At 38.2% G+C, this 10,739-nt stretch overlaps 1 protein-coding gene across 2 annotated transcripts in view; it reads left to right on the forward strand.

The window, feature by feature from the left end:
• LOC122811395 overlaps positions 1–3,678 on the forward strand; it is a gene marked incomplete at its 5' end in the record, with an annotated part of 129,684 nt that extends 126,006 nt beyond the window's left edge. For both annotated transcript variants that reach the window (XM_044083215.1, XM_044083216.1), the window contains 2 exon segments: positions 2,076–2,190; positions 3,208–3,678. In XM_044083215.1, the coding sequence (XP_043939150.1) occupies positions 2,076–2,174 (99 nt within the window).
• Between the last annotated feature and the right edge of the window lie 7,061 nt (positions 3,679–10,739).

The raw sequence follows: 10,739 nt of genomic DNA on the forward strand, positions 1-10,739 counted from the left end.
ACACGCTCCGTGTAAGCCTAGGACCTCAGGCAGCGTGCCTTCATTATGCATGGCACGCTGCCGTCCTGCTCCTACATGGGCGCTTCCGTGCAGGACTAAGTTAGTCCTGCACAGAAGATTAGTGAATCGGGGGGGGGGGTTGTCTCAAACTGAATATTCATTCAAAAGAAATGGTTGTGAAGATAGTAAACTTTGAGATAATATTACAATTGGCCTGTAGAGTATCCCTCACCTCCAAATAAAATTAAGCATGAAGTAAGCTCCCAGACTCAAAATTGACAGTCTCACCGTGCTGATACTTTTCAGTGTCCAGGATGGCAAACACAAACACCCAAAATGACTGATAAAATGTAAATGGTACCCATATATACAGAATTTATTCAATATACATATGGTGGCTGCTACACTCATTTCCTTACCCATAAATATACCAGATTTATTTAGCATATATACAGTGGTATATACAGTGGTTTCTGTAATCATTTCCTTAGAAAATCAAAACATAATTGGATACAAGATCACATTTATAGGTATGATAAAAAATAGACAAATAATTACTGCTTCATAAATGTGCATTTAGCCGCAACCCAAAATTTCCATGCAGGCTTCCAGGTCAGGTCCATCACTTTCTGTAACCTTCAGGAATGCTTTATTGATATTAACCAATGTTTACGATGCCTTAGTCAGAGGCCTGCTGATCCCTTGTGACTTTTGTCATTTTAGAAACTGTCAGCCTGTCCACTGTTTGAACCAACAATGAGGGTAGACCTCAAGTTTTTCTGTTAATAAACATTACCACAGCTAGAAGGATTTCTAAGTTACAAGCTTTGGCAGTGAAACTCTCCTAATGTGGATTTCCACAGAGAGAGTGTGGTACTCTGGACAAATCCATCCTTCATGTCCAAGAAGTAATAGAAGCCATGATAAACAGTCTCCCAGTCTTCCTCCTCTGTTATTACTCTGTGTACTGCATGGGTGTCTTCAGGATACTGGTATTCTTCCTTAACAGAACATAATAAAACAATGACTAGCTGTCCATCCTTCATGCCTCACAAAGAAAAGCTCTTTGAGAGTCCAAGTTTATTTTTATCAAAGTGGTTATCAGTGTGTTTAAAATGTTACTTCAAGGGAGAGAAAATTCAGCCATGATTGCCATGGTTCATTCCATCACAGCAGTGACTGCTTCTACAACATTCCTCCACAGTGCCTCAGAGAACAGTGTTTGCAGAGTTGTCATGTTCAACATGAAAATGATTACCAAACGCTATAAATTAAACATCACTTTCAGTAAAAGGTAATCTTTTGGAGCTGCTGTTAAAGGGATGTAGTCATTGCCAAGACCTACATGGTGTCATAGGTGGAAACTCTCTTGCATTTTACCAAAGTTGGACCATGCAAATTGTACTTAGCATAATGATCTTTATCAACTGCATCCATCTGTGATTGCACTTAGCCACATAGACATCCCCCCAAGGCCTTGATGAGCAGGCCATCTTGTATGTTAGGTGCATTGCATCCCCAAACAAACCAGTTACAATCTGGCAGGCTTTCACTTTTTTGTTTTTTGCTTCTAAGGGTTATTTATTTTGCTCCAAACCAACTAGGTGTGTGCACATAGAGGACAGAACTGAAGATTTGCAAGGAGAAAGACATTATGGGATCAGAGAATGGGAATCGGTAGCCTAAAAGCTCAGAGTACAGTGCAATCCTGATATGTGCGACATGTTACCGTAGAGGGACATACTTCAAGATCTACTGTTCTGCTGGGTGTAAGACTTGGTTTTGCCGCATATTTATCTTATCACTCTGCTACTTTCTGCACTGCCTGCTTGCTATAAACCCCCTGATAACTGTTGTGCACCATTAGAGGTGCTCAGGTACCAGGCTTAACTTAATGCAGCGTCCATGTACTTGTGGACTGTCCACCACCACATACTTAACACAGGAAGTTCTTCTAACATTACTGCTGTAGTTACCTGTCAGGTGTTGCTGATTTGTGCTCTATTTGTAGTCACTAGGGAGCTCACAAACACATTTACTGACTGAGTTTTTTTTATTTAACTTTCTTTGATCAGAAGTTCTTGGAAGAAGGGCAGGAGAAGGATCGATTGATTCAAAAGTTGCAGGAATATGTCAAGAGCAACCAGACTATGGAAGTGAAACCTGCACTATAGTCACACAAAATAAGCGGTAAGCTTAATTTTTGTTTCAGGAGAGCTTTATATGCATTTTACTTCACTGATGGTCTCTGAAGATGAGGAAATACAAATTGTGTCGGAGACCTAGCAAAATGGTATGCACATTTAGTGTGGCTGGACAATAGAGGATGTATACATGCGTAGTTAAAATTATATTCATTGTCTGTGACATTGTTACCTAACACAGGGCAGCAGTGCCAGTAAGTCACCATAATTAAACCCCAGCAGAAGACAACGACAAAGTAAGATTAAAGCCATGTTGTGTTTGTTTTCTGCCTTAATGCAAAAGGGTCATCTTAAACTTAAAAAGGAAGACTTCATTCCAAATGTAACCACTTTGGAGAGAGAGGAACAGTGTGCTACTTCAGTGGTATTACCCTTTAGGAAAGGTTACTCATTCTGACAGGTACATTAGGGTCCAATGGCGATACTTCGGTTATAGAACACTAGAAAATGTGGGCTGCTAACAGCTGTTCTGCCCATGACTTTAGCAGTAGCTTTATGAATGAAAAAAGCTGCCATAGTCTGCCTTGAAAAACTTTCTAGAGTCTTCTGTGGTGGTGACAGGCTGCAATAGAGGGCACTATGCCTGGTGAGTACAACTCTGAGTGGAGTAAGCGGATTATAGTTTTGATCCTATCTTGCCTATTTCATAATTTATTTAGTATGTTACACATGCTAATCTCATTATGCAGTGCCAATATTCAAGGTAGATATGCATGGGCTATTTGTAGGTCAGCCCCTCAGACTGCATCATGACTCGGGGGGGGGGGGGGGGTTATCATCTGTGTGTTAGAACAGAGCAAAAAGAAAGAAAGGCTGGCTAGGTGGAAGCAGCTGCAATCGTGTTTGTACAGTAAAGCTATCCTTATACTTTCATTTACCTTTTGTATCTAAATTTGCAACACAGGAATGTCATATTCTGCCCTGCCTTAAGCATTAACTCTTCGTGATAAACACTAAGAGGCATATTGGTTTCCTTTGCTAATATATTAATTTCTTTTTCTAGATACCCAAAACAGTAATTATCTACTGCCAAAGTAAAGTGCAATATGGAATCATCGTAACTTGCATTGCATTATGGCCAAAGATGAAAGGAAATGCAACCAAAAGAACTGATACTAGAATACAGAGGAACAATTACAACATTGTTGCATCTACAGATACAAAATGTTCAGTGGACATTATTCCCAGACCAAAGTGTTGTTGGAACACCATTTCTAGCTAAAGAAACACTGTACAATATGTTACACTTAGCTGGATATAATAATTGGTGAATAATGTGCTGTACGTTTTGCGGATTTGCACAAACTTCCCTACAATAAGCTGAATTTAGTGATTGTTAGAAGCTAGTAGATGATTTGGGGGAGCGCCCATATTCTTTTGTACCTCCATTCCCTCCTGTTTTGTAACGGGACTCTATTATGAATCATGTTTTATATACTCTTAAACTCTGTCCAGCCCTAGTAATATGTGGCCATGTAGAATAGTTCAGTCTGGTAAGACACTGTCTTTCCATGCCATTACGTTCATCTCCATTCTGTGCAAAGCATGCGTTATATCTGGCCTTGTCAGTAAATAGGTGTGTCCTGTGCTATCTGTTCTGTGTCCTGCCTTGCACATACATTATGCACACCATAACAAAGGGTAGTCTACACTGTGCTTTATACTCTGATTAAAATGTGGATTTAGTTATTTTGCATTATTCACTGGACATCCATAGACTGAGAATGTACACAACTACTGAACACTGCAACACCGAAACAGAACTACAGTATACAGAAAAATGTGCCTGAAATTAGATGCTTATCTTTGTAACTGTCTTAAGACATGAATTCCAATTACTTCAGATATTTATACTATCAACCGACCTGATTGGAGGTTGTAGTTGCCTGTCATCATCTGAGGAGGTTCCAGTGCTTTTTATATAAGGGGAAAACAAGTTATTAAGCTCCTAATGTGTTTATTTTGTTTTATATTACTGAAATTTGTAGAAAAGGGGACAAAGCCTACACTGGGCATCATGTTGGCTGTACTTTTAAGTAACATTATCAAGACTATAGAACGACTGTTGCTGTGTATACTTTTCACTGTAAAGCAGCATTAGCCAGTAATACCATATATTGTGTATGACGACAAATCTGCAAATACCACTGGTGTATGATGCAGCCATAATCCCATCAGACCTCAGTTTTGGAGTTCAGCTAGCATTGCTCTTTCAGAATGAAAATCTTTAATGCTAGCTTTTGTGAAGGGTATTCTGATACTAAAATATATAGGCATGCATTGTGTGTAGTTCACTTACAGCTGATGTACATTTAAGCTTCCATGTCTCTATGAACCACTCTCTTCCCCACCCTTACATACCATACTGACCACAGGTGTGAAAGGTAAGTTAAGCAGATGATGTACTTTATTGGCATTTCCCATTCACGCTGCTACTTAACATGCTTACCATAATTGCACTGCCTTCAGTTATTCTGCTTTTTGTGGATACTTAGCCCTAGAAGAAAAATGCTTTCTGATTGTTATTTCTGAAATGCATTACTGCATTAACCATGGACTTTAATGCATATCTCTAGAAAATGCTGTTTAGCAGTTGCTGAAACATCTGAAACTACTGTTCACACTAAATATTCTACAAAATCATATTGAGTGATTCACCATGATTGCTACTTTATCAGTTTTATTCACTTGTGCTTTCTCTCTGTTCCTCCCTATTGTATAGGCCTGTCATTCTACAACAGGCTGAGATCCTGTTTCTTTATTCAGATATGTTTCTGAAGATCAAATTAATTAGGGCTTCCCCCAAATCCTGTGCATTTGTGCCTGCAGTTGATCACAGTGCAATTTCTGAAAGTGTGAAGTCCATGTCAGGATTGCAAAGTTTTGATTATGTCAAAAAGTTTTTAACTGTACTGTTACTTTTTTGGTGCAGCATTCTCTGTAATAATGATGTGTAAGGGTTTTTTGTTGTTGCATTTTTTTTCATAATAGCATGCAATACATATTATTTCCAGGATCCTTCCAGGCTCTTGACTGTTTAGCACAGTTCATGGGCTGCTAACAGACTTCATTGTGTACTCCAGGGGCTGATTCTTTGTTTTCATTTTCCTACTGTGTGACTCAGCAAGTCTCTTCATTTAACCAGGCTATGCCCCTGGGTCATCCCTGAAAGAGGCTTGTCCATAGTGTGTTTGCTTAGTTAACAAAAAATAAAATAAAATAACGTGGATCAGAAGCAATCTTGACAATTTATGTACACCACCTGTATTCTACATTTCCCGTGGGTGTCATAGATACGCTGAAGTCACACTTCCAGGCAGTTTAATGCTCTGTGGTTATGGTAAGCTGTGTGTAAACTTGTGTAAACTTGTAAATTAGGAGAAAATTCTTTTTGTGGCCACATGTTGTTTGTTTTATACTTTAAGCATCAGATATATTTTTTGTAGTCAGGCTTGTCTTCAGTATATTTTTGGTTTTATTAGAAAGAAACTAATTCTGTGGACAGACAGAGTGTTTATTACCATTTAAGTTTTGAAAAAAAAAATAATCATGCCACTTGAGATTGCTCTGTAGGCCTGCACACAAGATGCAGACAGTTGATTCGTGTGGATACTGTGTCAAGAGTTTTGGTAGATAAGCCATTGAACTGCACTGTATCAAAAAGTATTGTTATCTTGTACACAAAGCAGGAGTGGCCAGGGAATGGTGCTTTTTGAAAAAGCATGGAATCTTTCTAGTTCATTCAGGAGAATGTGTATACTGAAAATAATGGGATATATTGATGTATTCTACCAGTAAAATATTGACTAGCTTTTAACCATTGAATGCCATTCCTTTTATTTAAGGTAAATACCTCCGCAATGATGACTGTGGTCTCAGAAGGTATGTCATTTATGAAATAAGTTGCAACAAACTCCTTTGATGCCAAATTATTTATTTTTGCAGTACATGGTTATAGTCTTTTCTGTGTCCTTCGCTGACCAAGTTGATAATTACTAGGTTGGCGTACTTAGTCCCCATGCTTTAAAGCAGACAAAAGCATGCTGTTATCTCCTATGTACTGCTGCTGGAACATTAACATTTAAAGGGCAGGTGTAGGTTACAGTGACTGGGGTTATCAGTGTAATGCAGTTTGAAAATATGTAAAACCTGCTTCAGTCCATTGTATGCAAATATTAAACACTACTGAATTCATTTTGTCTGTGAGCTTTATTCTTAAACTGTTGGTGAGGAGTCATGAAGTCTGAATATTTGATTACATCCCCAAGCACTATATGAAAAATGCTTCGGGTGCGGAGAAGTCAATTTGAGGACTCTTGTGCAGTAAGGACACGATGGAAGAAAACGTGTTCACTGGTGTCTATGGTGACATGTGATCTACCAGAAGGAAGGTGGGTATGCCAGTATGAGTGCATTTTCTGTACATGTGGTAAATTCATAAATCCCACCACATTTTACTATTATGACTTGTATCACATCTTGCATTCTGACTGTGCACCATGTTATTACATCATATATCTGCCTTTCCTGTTAGCTAGATGCTTAAAACAAGATTTATTTTCTTTCCTTTTTCTCTGTGTCATGTGATACCAGTCGAAAATAGGCTCATCACTCTGACCAATTTAGTATGATATCCAGACTTATTGCTACCTTGTTGCCCATTCTTTATGTGGGGTAACTGTACTTTTCTAGAAGCAAGGACATTACATCTGTCTGGCTGTTCACACGTAGTTTTTTTTGAAAATTACACAATCATTTTTTGCCTTCTTCATACAGCATTCATTCTGAACTGCAATGAGCTATAGTTGGCAGTCTGTAGAACTATTTCAATGTGGTTATAGTTTTGCCTGTATGAACACAAAGTGCAGATACATTAGTTCTAGAGCAATAAGTGTATGTTGTATGCATCTGTATGTTGCTCATGGTTAGAAAAATGAGCCTAGAAATTTTGTCTTTTCGGCTTTTCCTGGTTAGGGATCGCCACAGTGGAACTCCGGTCCATTAATGATTGGCAGTCGATTTTAATGGTGCCAAGTTGCCAGCCCGACCTTCAGCGAAGGCACGCCCATTCAAGCATATCTTTTGGAGGCCACTCGACCGCGGGGAGGACATGCAGTCTCCACACTGAAGGCACTTCAGCCGAGAATCAAACAGGAGAACCTCTTGCTGTGAGCCAACAACGCTACTGCTGTACCACCGCGGCTTTAGTATAAATGCTTAGCAATTATGTAAAAAAAAAAAGTGGAATAGGTACTATGCATATTTCAGTTTTATGTGGTTGTTGTGTGGGAATATTATGTAAATCTTTAGAGCTTCACTGGTGCAAATTGTGGAGTATTCCATACCTCACATGAAATATTACCCACTACCAATTTTTTATTCTCTGTTTATTTTATTGCTATGATTGTGGTAATGCATTTTTATCATCACTGTCCTGTCTATGCAGCAGCCTATTTTACAACCGAGTATGTCTTGTGGTAACTGTGGAAGTTGCTTGTAAAAAACAGAGAAATACTTTAAACTGAAGTCCACTAGAATGAACCTTACATCTGTGCTTGGTTGTTTAGATGTTGCTTGCTGTGTATATTTATTGATTGATTGGAAGCTACAATATACGGTGCCTAAAAATAGTCTGATTGCAAAAAGTATTTAGTCAGTTTCTTAACTGCAGTAGTAGAATTTAGATTCTTAACTGGTGTGGAAACGTCATCCCGATGGACCTTTTTCAGACTTAATCTCTGGATTACAAAGAAATAATCTAATACCTAAATTGAAGCATTAATAAAGCACATATTCCAGCCAAAACTTTATAAATGTAAATCAAACAAATGGTAAGTACCATATGTTGCAATTTGGCATAGCATAAAATATTCTACAGAATTTTGCAGTATTTGGACAGAAGGGAAATAAAAGATAAATTTATTTGCTTATGAGTCACTATCATAGCAGTCAGCAGTCATGCAAAAAAATAAACACATTGTTATAAAACATTATAACTGCTAATTAAAATAAATGAACCAGTCCAGGCCAGTCTTGTCATACTAGTAAGCATAGTGGCTGATTTAATGACTAAATGTAAATAAATATTAGTTGTGATTTTGTCTAAAACTTCTGCCATATGTCTGCTTTGGTTAGTGCATTTGTCACACAGTCTCAATACTTTGTGGCTTTCCCATTTCTTGTAAATGTAATAAAATTCCATGTAGTACCCCTTATTTAACATCAAAATGTGTCATAAGACTAATTTCCATAACCACTGCTCCACTATTCACACTATCAAACAAAAAGCCTTGCAGGCAGTTTAGTGCACTAATCATATGTGTGTCCCTTGTGTCAGGCTTGGAAGTTAAATGTCCAAGGAAATTCTAATAGTTCATGAATGCCCAGCAAGTTATATGGTAATGCATTTCCAAACTGACAATGGGTATGCCTGGTGGCTTTGTATTTTGAACTATGTTTCCACATCTGTTTAGCCTAGTCAGTTTGACTTGTTCTTCGATGTATTGTTATCGCATTGTTTATTTTACTTTGCATAACTAGTATATGATGAACAGGATGCTAATTTCAGGATGTGCCTATGTTAAACGCAGCATTTCAAGAAGCAAGGTTAAGTAACTTTACCTCCTTTTCATAGGATTAAGTCATGCAACATCTGGCACTCTGGAGGACTAACATGGGCCTATAACAAGATCTGATAATCCAGTTGTATATTTAACATATATAACAGTAACACTGCACATTTCCTTCTTTTTCCATCTAACCATTTTTTGCTGTCTGACTTTCCCCCATACAGCCTACCTTAGGCTCAGACCCCTTGTGAAAGTAATTTTCTGACCAGCTCATCTAGATGTCATGGCTTAGCCCTTTTACTGGAATGACTGATTACCAACCACACTGCAGATCTCCGTGGATGGGACATGATGGTTTTGATCAGGTTTTTGTAGTAGTACAAGTTTGTTTTTTGTACTTAAAAAAGCAGTGAATGCACAAACATGTTACCCATCCAGGATGTAAGTTAAGGGTCTCTGCTAATTGTACCTGCAGTATGTGCTATTCTCAGCTTTCCATGATGTAATTCCATTCCTTCAGAGAGTAATGCGAACATTACATACATGTTCTGTTTTGTTAAAAACTGTTGTTCATTCTGTTTTTATATATACTTACATTTCAACCAGCCAGCTACTGCAAAGGAAGTGAATCTGTGAATTCGTGCACTGCAGTTTGAGTTTGAAACATGGACAGAAAGGAGGTAAGCTGTTAGAAAAGTCTTATGAATAATCACAGTCTTATGAATAATCGCATTTTATGGGGCAGCAACCTTTCAGCTTGATAAATGCTACTGAATATCATACCAATTTTGCATCACACTATGTCCTTAAACCCAGTAATACTGACAACAGGATAGTGGTTGGATCCCCAAGAGCAATGACTTTGTGTGTGTGTGTACACATATGCTGTTTGATTACATAATTAAGTTTCTTTTCCATGCAGGTTTCACAAATACTGAACAAAAATGAAGCTAGATAATGTTTTAGTATTTTAGTATGAAGTGATACAGGTGTTTTACCGTCTGATCATTTTATTCCTTTAAAGCCCCAGCAATGTTCCAATTTAAAATTCCGTAGTGTTTAATGGTTTCATTTTCTTATACTCTTAGCAGAACTGACAATTTGAAATGTGTGTACTATTACTGTACGCAACTGGGGAAGTGGATACAGTGGCTTAGCTGTCTGCATTGCTGCATTACAGCACTTGGTTCCCTAGTCTAGCTCATGGATGGGGTGCCCTTATTGCACAGTCTGCACATCCTTCTATTGCCCATGGGTTTTCTGGAGCAAATTGGTTTTATTTCCAAGACCCAAAGACATGCCAAAGATGAAACAGTGTCCTTGAAATTGCCTGTAAATGAATCTGCATATATCCTGCAATGGGGTGGTGCAATATCTAGGACTGAGTGCCACGTTCTAATCTGGTTCCCATTTGACTTTGAATTGGATTAAACAAGTAACCAGAGAATGAATGTGCCAAACAGAGAAGATGTCTGTAACTGAAATAAATGGCTGTTTTGTATGAGTTTGATTCTAGTGTGTGTGTGTGTGTGGGGGGGGGGGGGGGTGCAGCGAGAGAGAGAGAATATAACTTGTGAAATATTATTCTGAATTGCTTTAAGACTGAGGGTTTGTAACTTTTCAAAAAAAGAGAGGGATATGTGGTATTTTCCTGCAAAAAGGCACCCACCGAACTCTCACTATTAGAAAACTATGATACTGGAAAGCAGAACTGGCCAGGAAGAGGACAAAGTCAGTAGCTGAGCTGCTGTTTTCTGTTATTCCTCAGCCACATCCCCATACATTAACTCACATAAGCCTATAACACCATTATATATATTTCTAGTTCACAACCACAGCTCCTTATGGCATCCTGACCTTTTTTGTGCCTGGGTTCTTTAGCAGAGTGACTTATCGGTTAATAAATTGCAAAGAGTTACTAACACAATTACACTAAGATTGTTAATCTAGAATGTCCTGCAATAGG

The sequence above is a fragment of the Protopterus annectens genome, chromosome 9.part0 (genome assembly GCF_019279795.1).
Source record: "Protopterus annectens isolate FY-2018-M chromosome 9.part0, PAN1.0, whole genome shotgun sequence".
Taxonomy (NCBI): Eukaryota; Metazoa; Chordata; order Ceratodontiformes; family Protopteridae; genus Protopterus; species Protopterus annectens.